Source organism: Haliaeetus leucocephalus, unplaced genomic scaffold, assembly GCF_000737465.1.
Source record: "Haliaeetus leucocephalus isolate CR32 unplaced genomic scaffold, Haliaeetus_leucocephalus-4.0 Scaffold1, whole genome shotgun sequence".
NCBI classification, from domain to species: domain Eukaryota; kingdom Metazoa; phylum Chordata; class Aves; order Accipitriformes; family Accipitridae; genus Haliaeetus; species Haliaeetus leucocephalus.
In genome coordinates, this window is record NW_010972437.1 from 7,567,530 (window position 1) to 7,588,622 (window position 21,093).

At 36.6% G+C, this 21,093-nt stretch overlaps 1 protein-coding gene across 2 annotated transcripts in view; it reads left to right on the forward strand.

Moving 5' to 3' along the window:
• The first annotated feature begins 16,736 nt into the window (after positions 1–16,736).
• Positions 16,737–21,093, forward strand: part of PDE1A (phosphodiesterase 1A, calmodulin-dependent) — a 159,444-nt gene continuing 155,087 nt past the window's right edge. Inside the window, exons 1-2 of one of the 2 annotated variants that reach the window (XM_010565756.1) lie at positions 16,737–17,130; positions 17,360–17,473. In XM_010565756.1, coding sequence (XP_010564058.1) covers positions 17,367–17,473 — 107 coding nt within the window. In that variant the 5' untranslated portion in view covers positions 16,737–17,130; positions 17,360–17,366. Of the gene's footprint in view, positions 17,131–17,359; positions 17,474–21,093 lie in introns of those variants that run through there. The other variant, XM_010565765.1, reaches the window with a different exon arrangement.

The following is a 21,093-nucleotide window of genomic DNA, read 5'->3' on the forward strand; positions in this document are numbered from 1 at the left end:
GGAGGTACTAACGTAACTGTTATCTTACTATTGTATTCTTCTCTTTCCAGACTTTGGCTTATACAAAGGTCTTTATGTGATCTGACCTATTATTGTTTTTAAAAAATTTAGACACAATGTTACTTTCTGGTGCGGAAAATATCAAGCAGTAGGTTGCTAATGCTAGAAAATATTTGTTAGGTTTCCTAATGGAATCAATCTCTTTGATCTCAGAAGTGGTACATGCATACTGTTTCACCCCCTTAGAAGAGCAAAAACAATGTTGGTCTGACTTCTGAAGACAAGTGTAAGATGAAATCTTTCTCTCCTGTTCTGTTTTTATACTTGTGCTCCTACTTTTTGTCTTGTATACTCGTCCTAGCACTTGGATGGGTTATATTTCTGCTTGTTTGTCTGTTTTCCATTTTCCTCATAGTTTAATATAATTTCCCACACTGACACAAGTTACTTATGAAATTCAGAAAGCCAGGTATAAAGTTCTTGTAAAACTTCTAGCTGCCTTTTTTTGTACAAAATAGCCGCTTTTTTTACACAAGGTGAGTATATCTTAAAACTGTATTAGAGAATGTGTTATCCACTGCCCCTTAATTTCTGTAGTCTTCTTTATTAAGTCTTTCAGAAGACAGGGGAAGTTATATTAAAAAAAAAAATCATGTGATACATAAGAATTGTGTAAACCTTTGCTAATTTTAGCAACACTCTTGAACAATCAGCCTCTCTAGCCTCAAAGCTCTTCCTCATTAGTTGCATAATTCAGTCAAGTTTTAACTGATTTGCAAAGATGCCATAGCACAGTTAAGTTCACAGTGAGGAAATTTTACTCTGGCCACACCATTTGCACAACAGTTGAGCAAGATTTTAGCACTGCTTAGTTACCTAGAGTGGGAATTCTCTGCTGTTGGACATCTGCACAGGGGATGCTTTTCCTGTTTTATTTTCTTCTCTGCTGCAGCTCAAATTTTGACCCCAGGAGTGGTCTGTTTTTCCTGAGAGTGAGGCGGCAGTGTATACCTTCTTACCTCAGCCTGTAAGCACTTCTTCTATAATAAGTGGGAGGCAGAGTTTGTGGAGAACTTTTTTTCTTGTTTATTGAATGGGAGAAGGAATAATACTTTACCCAGCTGGGATCTGCTGGATGGTATTGTTGCGTAGGGTACTGTGTCACCAAATGGAGCCACCTTGGATACCTATCTTTTGAAACGTCATGAGGACTGGTAAGCTGCTTGCAGTTGTCCCAGTGACAGTCTCACTCCTGAACTGCGTAATTTTAAAATACCAATACTGTTGACAGAAAAGGAAAAGTTTGTGATTTGAGAGGTTAGGCTTCCTGCTGTAAAAATCTCCTAAGTCAGATTTTTTTTAACAGAACTGCATTGTTTAGCTTTAGTTACATTTATTATTTACTTCTATTTGCAGAGAACACAATTCAAACTTTTTTTGAATCTCTTGTGTTTTTGCAAAGTAAATTTATGTTTCTCTATGAAGTACAGTCTTTCATTAAAAACAGTTGTATAACTATAGAAAAGCATAATTTCTAAACTTCTATGAATAATGCATCAATGATTCAGGCAGAGTTTAAACTCTATAATAACTGATCAGAATTCAGGAATAGAGCTAAATTCTAATACTGCAATAATAAGCTGATACTAGTTTGAGAGAGGTTACAGGGACTGATTGAGGTTTTCCTAATTCGAGGACCAGATACAATATGTAATTCATGTTCTGTGAAGGTTTGTTGGAATACAAAATGAAACAAAATCCACATCATGGAATGCTGAAAAGGCTGAATTAGAAGAACGTGCTAGAAGTAATCAATAGCTTTTTTTTTTTTTTTTGCTAAAAGTGAGCAAAGAAAACAATGTTAGGATTTCTGACAAATACTAGACAATTTGAATGTTAGACAATTTGTGGGTAAATGAAGAATCATTGACACAGGGAGGGAAAATAGCCAATCCTGAACTATATATACACAGTAATGGCCTCTGTAATATATTTATTACTCAAGAAAGTGATTTCAATATCATTTTGATACTTATTTCAAAATGCCAGCTCAGGGCTCAGCAACTATGAAAAGACATATGAAAAGTTTGTAATTCTTAGGAGGAGAACTGAGAATAAAACATGAAATATTATGCCACTCTATAAATCCATGTCATTTACATGTGAATAGTATGAAACTGAATGGTATGGAGAATGTGAACAGGAAATAATTATCTAATGTTCCTCTAATGCAAGAATTTAGGGATATCATCTACAATTAGCATGTACTACACTTAAAGCATACAAATGACAATGTGTTTCCTATAATAGGTTATTGAAGTGTAGAATGAATTGCCCCAGGATGTTGTGGAGAATAATGAATAAGGGATTTCAAGAAATCTTTAGGCAAATTCATATGGAATAGATCTAGCAGGGGCCATGGAACATGCTATCAAATCTAATCTCTGGCTCAAAAAGTCCTTAGTTTGGGAAGATGCTGGAGAAGGCTCATTTTATGCTTACCTAATTTCATATTTGTTCTCTAGATATGTAATGATGGCTGGTTTTGCAGATAGGATATTGGTGTGCAATAATCAAATCAAAGATCTTTATAGCCCTCATATTCCAGAAACTGGGCTGTTTTAATGAACAAAAGGAAAAATATCATTCTGGCTATATCCAGCATTTTAGTGATCTCAGTAATATCTTGGCAGGTGCTTCAGTTTCAACTTGAGCTATGACCATTTAGTGTAAATGTTTGCTAAAATTTTAGTTACAGCTCAAATCATGCTAATATTAAAAGTTTAAGATTAATGACTGAAGCACATTCCCTCTATTTCATCTGTCAAAATTTAATACCTTTACATACAAATGGGATCACAGGGGATACTTCCTGTTGTGTAAAATTCCTGCTCTGTGACATAGAGGCCAGATCCTTCATAGTGCAGCAGCCCTAAGGGACTTACTACCCTCAGACCCATTTGTAAAGGACCACCCAATGCAAAGGATTGTGTCAATGTGTGGCCTCTCTTTTGCAGTTTTTGTGTCAATGCTGATACGCACAACAGCCTCATGAAGGAAAGTTCCCTAGGCCAGAAGACCTCAGTGAGAGCTGAATCAGGCCTTATGGAAACAGTGGAACTGTCTGAGTTATATTACCACTTTCTCAAGCAAAAGCCCAAAGCAGAACACCTTAGTTTACAGATTCATTAAAATCACTATGGACTCACCAAAGTTTTGCTCTATACGAAAGGTAAACGAACCACTTTTTGCATGTATAAATACAAGTTAATGTCATTAAGTTCACTGAGATAATTTAAATATTATAAATTACTTGGACCATTTTTATAAACAATTGAAGTATATTAAATTACATTTGGGTACCAGAAAAGTTTTAAACTATGGTTGGTTGGTTGGGTGTAGGGTTTTGCCTTTTTTTTTTTTTTTTTTTTTTGTGTGTGTGTGTGTCAAATGGAGGCTTTCCTTCAAATTTTTGAGGAAGGTATGTAGTCATGAGGAAATCCCATTCATCCTCAAATGGGCTGCATTTAGTGAAAAATTTTGTAGCCTGAAATAAAAACTTACATTACTTAGTATCTTATACCAGACTAAAAATGTTACATGTGAACTGCAAAATTTTTTTCATGTCTATTGGAACCTAAAATGAATGTTGATGTTGTTAAAATATGACTTACTAAATGTCATATTTTCCTCCAGTCATTTTCCATCAAAATACAGTGAATATTTTTCATATCCTAATGTACAGTAATCTTTAAAACAAAAAAACAAACAACAACAACAAAAGCCACATTGCCATGTGATATTTGATAAAAGTAGCTGTTATATTAGAATAGAAATGCTGCATCTCTTTTTTCTATCTATATTTGTAATTATGTGTTTGACTTGAAATATTCCCTGAACTTAGCATTTTGGAATTTTCAGAGGATATACTGTCATTCTTTTATCAGAGGAAAAACTAAATGTCAGGTTTGAATTCCTTTTCTAGCTTTTCCTGTTCTGCAATGATAGTCAGATATCTGTCGAAATGGTTGTCATTTAGGCATCAAATGCTGCCCTGAAAAGTGGTTAACAGTATAAAGATGCTTAAAATAGTTCAGAACTAACAATCAATCACCAGTCCTCTATCCTGTTTTACTGTTTTGGGTTTTTTTCTCACATGTTCACCCAGGCCATTTTGTAGCCTGAAATAGGAAAGGGCTCATTGTCTTGAATAAGAAAAGGCTTGTCTATCTTTTACTCATGTTTTAATAAAAGTCACATAAATAATCTGATTGATGAACCCATCAATGTTGGAAGCTATCAAATATATGATACTTTTGCTAACCACTAGTTATTAAAAAAATAAATTGCATAAATGTAATCTTTCTGATGACAAATGAAGTTACTTCACAGAAAACAGCTGTGGCAGCACAGAAAGTAGAACTGTTTGAGAGCACAGCAGGGACACTTGGGCTGATTTCACAATGAAGTTATTTTAGTGAACACTGAAAATTGTTTTGATCTTGTAAAAGAGTGACAAATGTACCTTTTTGTTGGAGAATTAAGAACTCCATTTTTTTTAGTTTATCAACAAGATTATGTGGTGATTGGAATATGATCTGTAGGTATGGACAAGAGGAAGCAATGTACTGCAGAGAAGGTTTATAAGGCAAGAGGTGAAAATGGAAAAAGATCCTATTACTGGAAGTTGGAGCCAAAACAGTTGGAAATGAGGGGCAATTTTTTTAGTAAAAAGAATAATTAAACACTAGAACAATTCAGAAACAAGTTTTGTTCTTTCTCGCTATCATCTATCTGTAAAATAAAATCTGTAATAAAAAAAATAGTGTTTTGTGAAGATACAGTTCAACAATACCATTGCTCTTGAAAGTGATGTGGAATTGGTCAAACTAGTGTACTAATCTGTGTTCAGCACTGCACCTGACTGGATGAAACAATGCACTTTTTAGATCATAGAACATGCACAGGTACTCACTGCTTTCCATAGATACTTTCTGGAGAGTCAGAAATATTTTCATTATGAGTGAAGTACAAACTGCTATTTGTTGCTAAAGTGTTTCTAGAATGCTGGATTGATAGCATGGATATTTTTAAGAACACTTTCTCTCTTTACAAGAAAATGACTGTACTTTATTAATGGAAATGAAAATTATATTTTTCCAGTCATGAGAATTCTCCTGTGAGTAGCTGAGTGTTCTTATGCTTATAATGTGCTACATCCCATTGCTTCTCTGTGGGACCTGCTACTATCTTCCTTTTCATGGGATATATTTGAATATCTCAACCCCAGCTAATTAAAACGCCTATTTTCAAAATCAAGATTAAAAAGATGGAAATAGAAAAGATGCAAAGGACTGTCTATATTTCTGATAGATTTTTGTCTGTTCTGTTCTTAAGCTTCAGTGAAAAAGATTCCATTATCACCCTGGGTATCCAGCTCTAGTGTTTAACTATCATAATTAGAGACTGTTTCTTAATTTCTAGCCTAAACTTTGTTTTTTACAAGTTAAACTGATTGCTTCTTCTGCTACCCTAACTGTATATTGACAACCACTGATTTTTTTTTTTTAGTATTGGCATCCAATATATATATATTAAAATAGCATCATATCTAACCAAATTCTTTTATTTTATAGACTAGTAAATACAATTGTTGTACCCTTTCTTTATGCTAACTTTATTTATCTATACCTATGCTATTTTTTATTGTTGTTCACCTCTGGACTCACTATTATTTGCCCAAACTGTTAAAGCTTGGTTCCTAAAACTGGACAGAAGATTTTGCCCGAGATCTCCTAAACACTTCCTGTATTTTGTGTTTACTTATTTATATTCCAAAATTTGCCTTTTTTTTTTCAGCATGGTTACCTTGTTGACTTAATAATGAGTAGGGAAAGCCCTGATCTGGTAAGATAGCTGTGTCAGATCAAGCAGGAATTCTTCATCTCTTTTCGCTTCTGTAAGCTGCTAAATCCATGCTTGGTTTATGCTCAGTCTGTGTTCTATTTCAAGGGAAATCACCTCACTGTTTTGTTAAAAATTTTTACATTTTTTAACACAGTAGAGCAAGTTAATCCTCCATCTCCCAGAGCCTGACATAGGTTCTGTATGAATTAATCTCCAGAATTTTTTTTGCTATTGGTAGGAGGTTTACAGCTATTTACACGTGCTAAAAATGGTCAGAAATTACATTGATGGAGATTAATACAGGCAGGAAGCATTATAACAGTAAACAGACAAACAACAGAAGAAAAATAAGATAGCCCAAAAAAGGATTCTGATGAGCTGTGTAGATCTTACTTTTCCTTTACATTTCTTTTCTGTAAGTCTTTATCGCTAGTGCAACTTCACCAGCCATATCAAAGCTTAGTCATCAGTGTTAGTAACTGTACAGAGTGAATAAGATAAGAGATGGAGTAATGGTATTTTTCAGTTCCTACTCTACCCAGCAGTCCTATCAGTGGTCTTAGAATAATGTCAGGTGCAAAAAAACATTTTCATGAAAACAATCAGTTGTGGAGGAGTTATAGCTATTAAGGTAGGAAAAGCTCTTTTGGTAGTATACCTGACAAAAGATGTAATAGTACTGCTAATGTACTGCTCTATCAGTAATGCATTTGGCATTAAGAATAGTTCAGTTGCTCCTCTGGCCTCATGTTTCAACCTGTAAATGTGAGTAGTTTTGCTGGCCTCCACTAGCAATGAGTCCTTCAACATATGTTTAACATTTAATTGCTCAAGCGTCAATAAAGTACAAATTAATAAGGTAGATAATTAAATCATGCTTTTAGAATCTGTCATTCTAAGCAGTCCAGCATTTAAGAATGAAATGTTTTATTTGAAAACTCATCATTTTGGATGCTTTTTGACTTGAATTCATATATTTCTCTCTTCTAATTTTTGTTTGGAAAATGTATGCATAGACATTTATACCAAATAATGGGTTGATATGAAAAACTGTTTTAACAGAGATATTTTGCCAACACAACTTTAAAACTTACCTAAACTTTACCTCTACACTTTGGTTGAACTTGCATGTTTCAGTGATATTAAACACATTTAAGTGATACTAAACATCTGACTGTTAGCAGAGTTTTGTTCTTGTGATTAATCTTTTTTGCATGCTACACTGTTGAACTAATTTTTAAATGTGCTGCCAGCTTTTACCATCAGTTTAATAGTCCACTCATCTTTTAAGATGTTTAAAAGCCAAAAGCTGGAATCCATCTTGCTGGAATTAAGTTTAAAATGCAGAATATGTTAACAAAAGGTCCTTCTGATTTCAGCTGCACTTCGATTTCAAGTTGTGTAGCAATTACCTGAAGTGTAGAGATTCTGAATAAACTAATTCTGAATCAGATAATAGTGTGCATACTCCAACACAGGCACATCATGTACTTAATAATATTCAAGACAATTCTGTTCTCTTTCATAGTGCCTTTTGGAGAATATGAATTTTGTACAGATTGAATTTTTTGAAATTAGAAGTTGTGAAAATTAAGCTTGCATTTGCTGATTTTTCCCAGGTTCTTTGCATGTCTTCTGTAGGTTTTGCACTATATAGCAAATCATCCAGGCCAAGTTGAAGGATGTGTGGAACATAATCTTGGCTCTTTGTTAGGGACTCTCTATATATTTAGTTTTCTACCATGGATAAGCAGTACCAATGACTCCATCATCTTGTTTACTGAAGCAGAAGGTGTTTTACAAAGGTTTTATGGGAGACTACTGCTTTGTAAACTGAGGAGGAAAACTACTGTATCTACAGATACAGGTTTTTTTTAAATTTTAAAATGAATTAAAAATGTTTTTCTAGATCATGAGAAGCACTTTTATATTGAATAAAGATGTAAGAACTGCCATATGTCTGTCACTCAGTATTCTGTTCCCAGTGATGGGCAGGAGAAAATTCGTAGGAAAGGGATATAACAAATAATAGGTACTTAGAGTGATGCTTCTCTAATACACTTTTTAACCTTGTAACATCCCACAGTTTGTTCACATCCTGAGCTGGAGGTTTCATGTGAGCCACTTTGTTTAACAGCCATTGTTGGACTTGTGGTTAATAATCTTATCCAGTCCTCTTGGAAATAATTTATATTTTTGGTCTTTACCATTGCTCTGTGATGTTGAGTTCCACATTTAGTAATGCAATAGGTGCAGAATTACTTTCCTGGAGAATTTTAGTTCTGTTCTGCTACTCGTTAGGACTTCTATAACTTAAAGTAGTTATCAGGGATGTTGTGAAGTGAAAATACAAATTTTCCTGTTAACTATTTGTTTTGTTGATTCTTATCCTCTGCTTTCCCTGTTGTTTTACCTGCCGGTCAACCACTAGGGAATGCCCTTTTTCTCATGTTTTCTCTAAGGATAGAAGAGATTTTGTATGGGATTGGGGCTTTCTTCTCTCCCTGCTAGGAAAGGTCCCAAGTGAATCCTGGCAACTCAGGTTAGAATGCTTTTACTTACAGATGCTTGTTTTTCCCCAGAATATGTAAAGTAGGTGTGCTGGCTTTGACTGGGGTAGAGTTAATTTTCTTCATAGTAGCTAGTATGGGGATAGCTTCGGATTTGTGCTGGAAACAGCATTGATAATGCTGAGATGTTTTTGTTGCTGCTGAGCAGTGCTTACACAGCGCCAAGGCTTTTTCTGCTTCTCATATCACCCCACCAGCAAGTAGGCTGGGGGTGCACAAGAAATCGGGAGGGGATACAGCTGGGACAGCTGACCCCAACTGACCAAAGGGATATTCCAGATGATAAGACATCATACTCAGTATATAAAGCTGGGGGAAGAAGAAGGAAGGGGTGACATTTGGAGTTAATGGCGTTTGTGTTCCCAAGTTACCTTTATGTGTGATGGAGCCCTGCTTTCCTGGAGATGGCTGAACACCTTCCTGCTGATAGGAAGTAGTGAATGAATTCCTTGCTTTGCTTTGTTTGCGTGCGTGGCTTTTGCTTTACCTATTAAACTGTCTTTACCTCAGCCCATGAGTTTTTTCTCACTTTTACCTTTCTGATTCTCTCCCCCATTTCACTGTTAGGGAGGTAAGTGAGCGGCTGCGTGATGCTTAGTTGCCGGCTGGGGTTAAACCATGACAGTAGGAAAGAAGGTAGTATAGTATTCAGTATTAACTGCTTATTTTTTGAGGGGAAAGCCATTTTCTGATAACCTAAACCTCAAATCCTCTAGCTACAGTTTAGATAATAATGGTTTAGCTTTCTGTACACACCTTCTGAATTTTTCTGATTTTTCAAATGCAAATTTTAGATGACTCTGTGGGACTGATACAGGCACCCAGAGTGTGAGAAGATAGGCTTGAAAACCCCCTCATCTTTGTTTTGAGCTTTCTTCTGATTGTTAGAACCTAATCTATAAAATTAAACAGCAACACAATAGTTCTGACTCTCCACATTCAACAAAGTATAGAGAACCAGATTTCTTTTACTTGGCCTTAAGCCAAGGTGGGTCCAGGTAATATCTGCAAGAAAGTAACTGTGCATTTAGGGTGTTGACAAATGAAAATAATCAGGTTATGTGTTTAGTTATTTTGATTGCTTTCCTCTCTTGATCAAGTGGCTGTTTCATAGATCCAATATGCTGCCATTACTAAGTAGATTTTTCCTTCAATATTTGTATAACTTAGATTGAAGAGGTCATGATCATCTTATTTTTCTTTAAAGCAAAAGAATACATGAATGAAGACCTTGATACTTTTGAAAGCACTGTTTGACATAATCTGTTTTCAAGGTATCACATGCAATACTGTATATCATCTAGAACTGCACCAAACTTATTGGAGATGCTTGGGTTTATGATACAGAAGGTCTTGTGTCTCAAAGGGGGTGCCTTTGCCCTCCTGTCCTGAAAGCTCAGATTTGAAGTTCAGGTTTGGAAGGGACTGCTATGTGGGGTGTAATGAATTGATTCCATCTGTTTGGGGTCAACTACTAGTGGAAAGCTGGTTTACAGTAAAAACAGCTATGGTGAGGATAGATTCCCTGATGAACATCTTTCATTTGAGATGAAGAGACTTATTTTTCTCTGCTGGCATCTGTTCCGTTATAGTCTTTTATAAATATCAAGAAACATTTTCTTGTTGCTATGGTCTTTGTGTAAGTAAGGTATAGCAAAAGGGAATGACTTTCTTGTTTTCTTTGTTGAGTAGCTCAGAATGAATGCTTGAAATAACCTCTTGTAGACAATAATTAGCTGAAACAACTTTACTCCATGTTGTCTTTGTCTACACACATCTTGCTACCATGGACTAGTTATTTTCTTTACATCTGATGCAGTTCAGTGGGATAAACTGCCAAATGCTTTGCCAAATTCAGATTTCCTATTTCCTTTTGCCTTGTATTCTCTATTCTCTCTTTCTTTCTCTAGTTACATGCTCATACCAATAACTTGACAGTTACAATTTTTCACAGTCAAGCACAACTTTTGTGTTCAAATGACTTTTACCTTACCATTACCTCTTCTGTGCATCATTATCAACATTATAATGGATTTACAAAACTCCTAAAGAAGAGATTGAAAACACATAAAATGTGAAAAAACAGGTAGTGGCCTCTGATAAAAGAAGCACAACTAACCTGGAACATTTATATTTATTCTACAACTATTTATTCTACAGTATGGGGGCAGTTTTACCCTTTTTGACATTGAAAGGTCAATAAGCTGCCATTACTAAGTAGATTTTTCCTTCAATATTTTTATAAGTTGGATCGAAGAGGTCATGATCATCTTATTTTCTTTAAAGCAAAAGCATACATGAATGAAGACCTTGACACTTTTGAAAGCACTGTTTGACATAATCTGCTTTCAAAGTATCACATGCAATACTGTATATCATCCAGAACTGCACCAAACTTACTGGAGATGCTTGGGTTTATGATACAACTACCTCCTGTTGTTATGAAGTACACTGTTATGCTTGTGATTCTCTGTGGCAATTTCAACCCATCTTATTTCAACACTGCTGCCAGCTCTAGAATGGTTTCCTCTCTTTGCAAAAATCAGCATATTAGTTTTGTAGCCAAACTGCTTCCTAAGGAGTTCCTGGAAGTTAGTGTTTGTTTCATGGATGTTCCTCTTCAATGTCAGCCAATACTTTTCAAAATCAGTTTGCCAATTCATCCTAAAGAGGTTAAAAGCCACCAAACCTTAAAAACCTGTAACCTCTATTTTCTTAGGTTGTGCTAGTTGCACCGTGACACTGTATGAACTACATGCAATTGCTAAAGTTCCTGTTTTCAGAATCATGTTTTGAATAAGGTAACCACAGCCTCTCTGTTTCTGAAGTGTTACCATTAAGTACTGAAAAGTTATAATAGAGTAATTTTTAATGGGAAGTGAGACTAAAGAAAACCTCAGAACTATTCTGCACTCTCAATTTTTTCTTCGCTCAACATCCAGTTTGTTTCCTGTGTATGAAAAAGTTATCCTTCAGCTTAAATTACCGGTGAATTTCTGCTGACCAATGTCCATATACCTGGAAAAAGTAGCATGCAACTGCCAACTGAGCATCTATCTTACAAAGCAGGTCGAGATGATCCTTTTATCAACCTGCCTTGAACAACTCTTCTGCTTCATTTCCTTCACTGACATGCAACACACTTTCTGCTGAACTTTTGATTTCTTCTTGATTGACAGCTGTCTTTCTTTGTTTTCAACACTTTTCAAACTCTGCTTCCAAGACCTCTTTCAAGTTCAGCTGCTCAAAAAATAGTCATCTTTTTACGTTTTTCTGTCTTGCTACTGATGATGCAGTAGTAAGTTTTCCTCTGCAGTTCTTTTTGTTCGGATTATCCGTAACACACCTCTCATGCATTCCACATCTCTGCAATTATTCATTTTTTGCCATGTCTCCATCTCCCAGAATTTTTCAGATTGTTTGGTTCACTAAATTAAACAAATGATTCCTTAAAGTAAACTGAGTGTAAGATCATATTCAAAGTAAACTTAAAAATAGATGTGCCTACCTAAGGCACTTGGACATCTGAATTTTATTGACTGCAGTGAGGTCCTAGACAACATTAGTGCAGATTTAAGACATCTGCTTTAATCAGCCCAACTTTACTTGGCACTGAACTTGTCTGTGAACACTCATGCACAGTCATGACAGAATTTTGGAGCTGCTGACATCTAGTAAGGGGCAGTATTGAACAATCAAATGTGACAAGGTCTTAATATATCTTAAGTAGGTTTTCAAATATATGTCTATTTGTGCCCTGAGATTTATCAGCTAATTTGCGTGCAAGCTTTCATGGGTATTTGTTTTCATTTTTAATTGCCTAAAAGCTTCAATAAATCTGATTCCACATTCATTACCAATATGATATACCATGCACATAACAAACAAATAGAAGATATTTTTTCTCCCTGCTATACTTAAAGCTTGCTACTTACAGGACGTGTGAATGAATATACATACTTTAGTGATTATATGAAGAAGCCTCAAATACAGTAAATCAGATGTAGCAGAAAATACTAAAATTAAAAAAAAAACAACTAAGGGAAAATGTTCCTTGTTGGATCTCCTTATTTAGATCATCCAATCACTGTTAATACATCAATCCCAACTCTTTTACCTAATTAACTGAGTCAATGCCAATGCACTGTGTAGACCATATGTGTAGATCTTTGAAGTTGTTATTCCTCAATTATGTAACTCTACTAATTTTATTAATATATTCTATGGAGAATGTGAAAATCCAAGATTACTGTAACATCAATATTTTGCCATTGCCAGATTGCTGGAGACCTATGTATTTAACTAAAGTCCATGAACTTTAATAAGACCAATTATTCCTTTTCCTCTGCTGTGCTTCTTATTGATTAATAATTCACACATTTGGGCATTGCAAGCAAGCTGGAAACTCTGCTTGTGAAGAAGGGGATTGCACATCACAAATGGGAATATAATAGACAATGGGGAGGGCAGAAGGAGACATGAAGAACGCTGTCTACCAAACCATTCATTTTCTGCAAGGGCAGAATTTGAGTGATGGGATCTCTGTTCTACCTTATGGTACTTTGTGAACAGAACCTGTAACACTCGAGGCTACTGGCAGGCAGTTCTTCAGCGATTTAACTCCATTATTTACAATGGTGCTGAAGTCTGTCTTACCCAGCGAATAAATGCAAAGCTTTACCTGCTTAAAATTAGATGTGTATTAGTGCTTGTTAGATCAGGGCCAGGACAGTCAGCATACAGATCTAGTACCTTCTGTCACTACTTACAATAAATTTATCTTATCTTTTTAAGGGTTTATTGGTTTTGTTTTGGTTTGTTTTTTTTTTCTTATGTTTTCAAATTTCTTAATTAGTTCGTGCCTCTCCTGCAGTTCAACCACAGGGAAGTTTGTGTTGTCAGATTTGGAGGGATGAGTATTAGTCTGACAAGTCACCCTGCAGGCCTCTTGATACTTCCTTATTCTCCATTTGTCATGAGCTAGATGTTTTGAAGATAATTTCAAACAAAGCAGCATATTTAATTTCCCTTCAGGAGCAGAGGATTTATTTAAAATAAAGCTCTAATTCCCCTTATCAAAACCTGCACGATCCCTTTCCTGTTTGTATAGCTAATCTCTAACTGGTCTAACTGCAGGTTTTGCCCAATTTTAAGTTAAGTTGTTTTCATTGTAGCTGTGTGATATTGGCATAACTGTAAGGGTCTCTCAGTACTCAATATTGAAAAGCTTTACTGTTGGGTGTATTTTAAAATTATTTCTTTGCATTGATATTACTACTGAAGTGAAGTATTTTTAGATGAAAGAAAAGGAGCTTAGGATACATTATCAGTAATGTATCCTTCCTATCTGAGGATTAAGTGGCACCAGGACAGTTTTATTTTGCCACATTTAAGGGCAAAAAAATTAATTATCTTAATATACATCCATATTGACTAATGATATAGGCTTTCCTTTAGTGTTCACTTTAGTGTGGAAATTTTAAGCTGAAATTTGAAAAAAAAAGAAAAAGCTGTGCGCAAAGGGCAAAAAAGATTATATTTTTATAGGAGCAAGACGGACTGTAACAACAACTTGTGGGGACCATAGCAGAAACACCGGGTTAGGTAGGGGAAGAACAGAAAAACAGAACAAAAACAAGAAGTGGAAAGAGAAAAACTATTTAAGATAACTTATCATTTCAGGTGCTATCTCTCTGGTTGATTTGGCTTCCTGAAGTAGCTGCTCATTGTTTAGTATTCTGGATCTTCTTTAGACCAGTTTGTACTGCCGGGGCACAGATGTGTATTTCTGAGCAAGTCAGGTTATGCGTAATTCCTCCCTCGATCCCCTCGTTGTTATGTATGGGCTTTAATGTATGGTTGTTCTATATTCCAGCAGCACACTCCTGTCCTTTCTGCCCCATGTCACCTCTTGCAGTCAGAGGGGTGTTGGCACTGCTTGGGCTCTGTCATTCTCAGCCTCTGTGCCTGCCTTCCTCTGAGCTGGAGGAAAGGTGCAGGCCCAGCTGCTTCATTCTCTGAGCGTTATTCACAGCAGCTAAATGGAGGAAAGATCCTTCCTTTCCCTATGTCTCCATGAGGATTTCTTTGCCCATGTTTCCAGGATAACAGCATACTTAAAAGTTGTTTGTTTGTTTGTTTTAAATGGTTTGTTTCTCTCTCCTTAGGGACATACAAGACACTTGCTCTGGCTACTTCCTTGATTTTCTAATGCCTTATCTATCTGTTTTTATGTGTTTCCTGCTGTTTCTTTCATTTTCAGGAACACAATTTCATCTTTCATTGTCATCTCTGGTGGTTTACTCTATCGATCCTCAGGATAAGCCTTTGGGGAGGAGGCTGCTTTGTTTGTCCTTTGCTTAAGCCATGCCAGGTGCTTTCGTTGTAGGAGTTTCTATTGTTGCAGTGGTGTGGTCCTGCAAGGAGCAAAGTTTTTTTTACAATTTTCCTTTGTGGAGTTCTGGTGAAGTTAGCAGGTGTACCTCCATTTGCAGTGATATTGTTTGGGCAGTTTGTTCCTTCTTCCCTTCCTGAAGGATATTACCTGCTCATAATACTTTTCTCCTGTAAATCAAAGCAATGTGTTTTCAGCTGCTTATTTCCTTGTGAGGAAGAGAGAACAGCTTACAAATGCCACTATTTTTTTATTGTAGAATTGGACAACAAGAGCCGGGAATACTTTATGAGAAAAAATAGGCCCTTAAAATTCCCCTCTGTCCTGGAGACTTATGTGGTTTCTATAAATACTTAATTTCTTTGTGTTGCTTCAGATGTCTGGCAGGTAAAAGCCAGGGAAGAACCCAGATTAGTGTGAGATGTTCTTATTAGTTATTCCATGGAAGCATATTTATACTTGTTCTTACAAACTTTAGTTGGACTCCATGCATAACAGGAGTAGAAAGTTTGGAAGTTTTTAAGTGGTTCCTCAGTGAAGTTTCAAAGATACTGCTAATGCCTTTAACCAAATAAATGCTTTGCAGTTTTTGAAAAAAACGCTGTTCGTATTTCTTCACTGTTGTCTTATGATGCTGTCTGAAAATTGTAGGAGATGTTGCTCATCCAGCAACTATTTGTCAGATATTGCTAGTGAATTTTATGGGACTGACTCTTATATATCTGAGTCAGGAATAATTTTGTGAAAGTCTGTGAATTAATACCAGTTTAAAACTGTGTATGTGTTAAATCCATAGAAGTAAACGAAATGTACTATTTAATTATCCACCTGAAATCATTGTATAAAAGATGCATCTCAAACTTATTTATAACCCTCATAGGGTATATTTTAGATCTATAATGTGCATAAAAGTTATCCTAGAGAAAGAAAATTGATTAGGCATTTCTGAAGTGTTAGGATTATTTCAAAGCGGTGAGCCTCATTTTTATTTTCTGTAAGATCTTGAGTACTTAATGATATTACCCATTTCTGCCAGTTGCATCAGATGGAACCTCTCATCATCTCACATCTTTGTAAAATTTAACATGGATATAGCTGTCTAGTTAAAGCCATACTGAGATTTGCATCTCCTACTGTTAGGCTCCTTCCAGTTAGCATCTGAGGACACTCATCCTCACTGTTCCATCATGGACCCAAAGCCCCTTTTCCCAGCTGGCAGTGACACCAGTAGCTGCCAAAGCTCAGGCATATTTACTCCTACTTGGCACACTTCTCTTGCCTGGCTTCTTGCACAGTTCTTACTCTGATTGAAACAAACATAATCACTGAGATAAGCCTGTGGTATATTTGATTATTTGGCTGCTGCTTCAGCAATGAAGATTGTCACTGACTCACCAAAAAAGACAGGTGCTATTTACAGAGTACAGGAGCTGCGCTGCAAACCCAAGTCTGTGGCTGAGCAACCAGCAAGGAAATCCTCTCCTTTGCCCTCTCCAAATCCCAGTTTTGGCTATACAACTAGATTCTTAGGTTTGCACTTGAAAGGCAGAGCTGGCAATCTGCTGCATGGCTGGCTTACCGTGTAGTCCTCAACCCTTTTGCTGTTTGCATGCACTGAATTGTTTTTTTGCTGGCAGACGCACACAGTTCAGCATCAGATTTTGACACATGCATGCTGCTGTCCCAAAGGATTCATTGAGCGGGCTGTCTTGCAGCTGCTACATTTTCCACCAGTTAAATTGACAGTTACCTACTGTGTGGAGTTGCTAGGAGAAGGTGAATAGTCATCATTACAGCATATTCGTTCAATAACAACCTGTAGAGCTCTCTGATTTCTCATCTGCAGGGATTTATACATGTCTTCACTACCGACTTAGCATTTGTACAGTCATATTTTTATTGAGAGGCTGGTAGATATTTATTCATTAAGAATCAATTCAGGATCAACTAAAGAGAGGAAAGCTCTGGCATTTGAACATGCACTCTTTTTGTAGGGTGATGTGGCTGATACTGGCTTCTACCATCTGCTTTCCTATTGCAGCCTGTTTCTCCAACCTGCAGAGCAGAAACCAGCCTTTCTTTCCTTCTGGATTGTTAAAGCCATTCACATTTATCCTGCATGGCAATGCATTATAGTCCATTTTAAGGAATCCTTTGTGCTTCTGTGCGTATTCCTACAGCAGGAAAAGTGCATGAGAAAGGAGCTTGAGCAGTCAGTAGTATAGTAGCTGGCTCACATGTATGGATTAGACTCGTGAGGTCAGAGGAGCTGTGTGTACTTGCTCTGTGCTGGGGGGGGGGGGAGAGTGGATTTGTCTATCAAAGTGAATAGCGATTCAGGCAGGATCGTCCCTCAGCTGTTGTAATTCTCATGTGTTTTGATATGACAGCAGCTACTGTCTAACATGCGTGGATCTTCCGACATTTGTAGTGGACTAAAGAATGCTTTTACTTGCTGCTGAGCCTGACTGTAACTGTATCGCTGTAGGACAATAATGATGGGGGCTCGAGCGATGGAAACAACTCGGGAACTGGAAAACACCTCTATAAAGTATCAAATAGGAGGACACGCAGAGAAAATGTGGCAACGGCTCAAAGGAATGTGAGTAGATTCTCTCCTTGGCTTTTGTTCTGTTCCCTGGGAAAGATCATTTTCATCTGTTTGTTAAAATGACTAATTAGCAAATTGGAGAGTTATCTCTAAGCTGTGAATAGTATGTACTCTCATAATACAGTACCTTGCTTTCATATATGATGGTACTCAGATTAATGTCAGACTCTGTATAAGGTTCAATCACCTCATTTAAAAGGTATATAGCTAGTGAGAGTTATTATCCAAATTGAAATGCCAGTAAGTCCTTTCAGGTTAACATTTCCATAGCTCTGATATGATTTTGTAAATGTTATCTTCAGAATCAACATTGCTGGACTGTTTCATCATTCCTGTCAGTATGTATAGGTAAGTATATTATTGCAGTTCCATAGGAGGTATCAATACTTTGCCTTTTGAGAGTGCCGGTAAAGAAGTCTATATTAAAAGGTGTTTAGCTATTAGGAAGATGCAATGTCTCTGTTTTTTTGTCAATTATTTTGGTGCTCAGTAATGCTAAAAACTGACTGAAGGACTATTTGAAGGGGCCACTATGCACCTGCTGTGTCTAATTCACGCCTCTCAAATGCAATTTTCAGTGTAGACTTTTGCTGTAAATGATCAGTAAATAAACATCTGCAACCTGTCAGAGAGAAACTTCATCAAACTAGTGTGTTCAAAACCCCTTAAACTTCAGCACGTCCTTTTAAGTATTTAGCTGGTTTTTGCTCTGGAAGCTGGTGTCAGGATTTTACAAATAAATACATGTTACATTTGTTGCTTTGGAAGCAAGGAAATGGCTCTATTATTTTTGCTGGAAAGATTTGAAATATCTAAAGGTATTCCACAGATGCTATGTAGTGTTTCAGCTGTTGAAGGAAAATGGGTTACTTACTTACAGTGCAAAGAGGATTAGATGCATTGGCTAAGGCACTGCCTGTTTCCCCTATGCATTAGGTTGGGATTCAAGCTGGCTGTGGGAAAGGGAGTTTCCACCATCTGCTTTCTTTCAAGAGAAAGTTGGTTTGCTTCACTGGAAAGTCATTTCTCAGTTGTGGCCAGGGATTTCTCTGTGATATGCTTTTGAATATTTGCTCTGAATCCTATCATCGCTGTGTTTAAGATTATGCACTTTGGGAACCATTTTGGCCCTAGAAACCCTAAAGTGTATGTAGCGGAGCAAATATTTTGATCATTTCCTGATGCCACACATCTTGCCTTTGGGTTTCTGCTCCTAGAGACATCCATCAGTTTGTGCAGACTTCCATTTGTGTAGGGTCTAAGCTGCAGCTTTTGTTTGTTCTGTAAGTTCTCTGTTACCACTAGGCTCTTGGGTTGAAACATTTCCTTTCAGCTGCCTCTGGAGTGGTGCCATTAAACAGACTAATGTAAATAGCTAAACGTTAGTGACACTCAGTACAACAGCTCCAGGAAATAAGGTTCATGCTTCCTTAGGAGTAGTTAAAACAATAGTTGGAGTTTGAGGTGTATCAAAAACAAATGGAGCTTAAGTCAAACGGTGCATCTTTCACAGGTTGCTGCCAACCTGTTGACTGTTGTGACCGCAGGACAAGATAGTGCTAAAATACTTGTATTTAAAAGAAACAGGTTATATTATTAGATACATGCCCAGCTGACTATTTTTCAGACTTCCCAATGATTTCATTTTAATTATTCACTAGACAATTTGAAATCTCTGACTAGTCAATATTATGAATATTATATGGGGAAATTTAAAAAAGTTGAATTTTTCAGAGTAGATCTCTATGCTCAGTTTGTAGTATAAGCATCAATCATTAAGGAAAAGGATTATTTTTGCTGATGCACAGATATTAAAGTAGAAGTATGTTTGTATGTGATAGGAGAGAGGGACAGATAAGTGGGACTGCCACAGATAGGTAATCTGACTTGGGAAGAATTTTTTTATAAATTGTTAGTCAGGAGAATTGTTTTATTTTAGGTAGGGGACATGTTAATGAAACTGAGTATGTATGAAGACAAATTACTGAGTTTTTAAAGTAGTATACGGTAGTATATCTGTGCTGAAGTCAAGACGTGGTGTGAATATGAAGCTAAATCTGTTCTTGCTGATAAAGTCCACAGGCCTACAGAGTTTTCACCAATGTATATATGTGATTTCAGCACAGTTTTACTGTATTTTGCCAGTCGAGAGTGCTGATTATCTTCTTGCAAGCAGGTCATTATTTCTGAAACAACATTGGATTTCATTTAGGTAATTATCTGGATAGTGTTTAGAAGCTGCACAGTAGGTCCTTACTTAAAATGAGCTTTTATTTTCTGTTAGCTTTTCAGCTTTTTGCATAATAGACATTTAGTTATGGATTTGGCTACAGAATTCCATATACACTTAACCTCATATGTCTTGGGGTGTTTTTGTTACTGGTTTTTTTTAATTATTTTTGTAAATGCAGACTGCTCTGTAAGATAGGTGAGTTGAATATACTTAAGGATAGATGAAAATACTTGTTTGAATGCCTGGTAAGAAAAGCTGGGTATTGTGGAAGCTTGAATGAAACAGCCTTTCTATGGGTTTTCTACTTTATAGGCCTGTGCATAGACCTTGCTAACCTAATGCTCTTCCTAAGTGCTATGATAAAGGCTTGGATGTTTTGAATAAAATGAAAACCATACCTAACTTTCATCGGGTCCATGTGGCTCTACAGCCAAGCTCTTCCTTCTGCATGGCAAGTAAAAATCCAACTCTATTTTCTTTACATTGCAATTGCAGCAATGCTGCAAAAAAGGAGATTATTTGGCAGAGAAGAGATTAATTTGAAATTAATAACTAGATCCTTAGCATTGTTGCTGAGTTTATTGATGCCTGAGTGTATAAAACACAAGCTCAGTGAAACAGGACTTGGGAAAATGAGTCGTGTATATTTCTGTCTTGACTGGAGCTTCTGGTCCTTGAAGTAAGACATTTTCAGTACGCAGACTGCAAGCTTCTAACGTTTTGTACTTCAGGGAGAAAGCAAAAACAAATAACAAGTGACAGCTAAATAACTTGTATACTAGTGTGGCTTTTATAATTCTTTGTTATGCAGAAGAGTAAAAACAAAAGCCATCCAAGCCACTGCTGGAATTCCAGCTGCCTGACTGAAGGAGGGTGTTACGTACCTTCCACTTCAGAAACATCTTGTCACAGCCTGGCCAAGGGGCTCCTTCTCAGACTGTTTAATGCCACTGATTGCACTTTTTCTCTCTTAGCCTTTCATTCTCTATCAGATGGAATCTTACTTTAGACAGTAACTAAGTCTCCAGCTTAAATGTATTCTGGTGTCAATAGGACCAGAAGATTTGCTGCCTGGGGAGTTTATCTTCAGATGCTGATAGAGCATGGTAGTGAGCTCTGAAAGAGAAGCAGCTTCTTTAAAGCATTTTAATTTAGATCCCAGAGAACCAGATTTGAGGCAGAGCTCTGTATGCCTACTGGCCTTACAGTGCTTGGTATTTTCCTTAATCTGCAGGTAGACTTGACTTAACTCTGTGTTGTTCATTATTCTGTGAAATGGTGTGCTGTCTGTTTACAGTATATGTTGGCTGTCTGCCACTTTACTCAGTGTCACCCACAGAACAGTCAGACCTCACCCCCCCCCCCCCCCCCTCTTTTT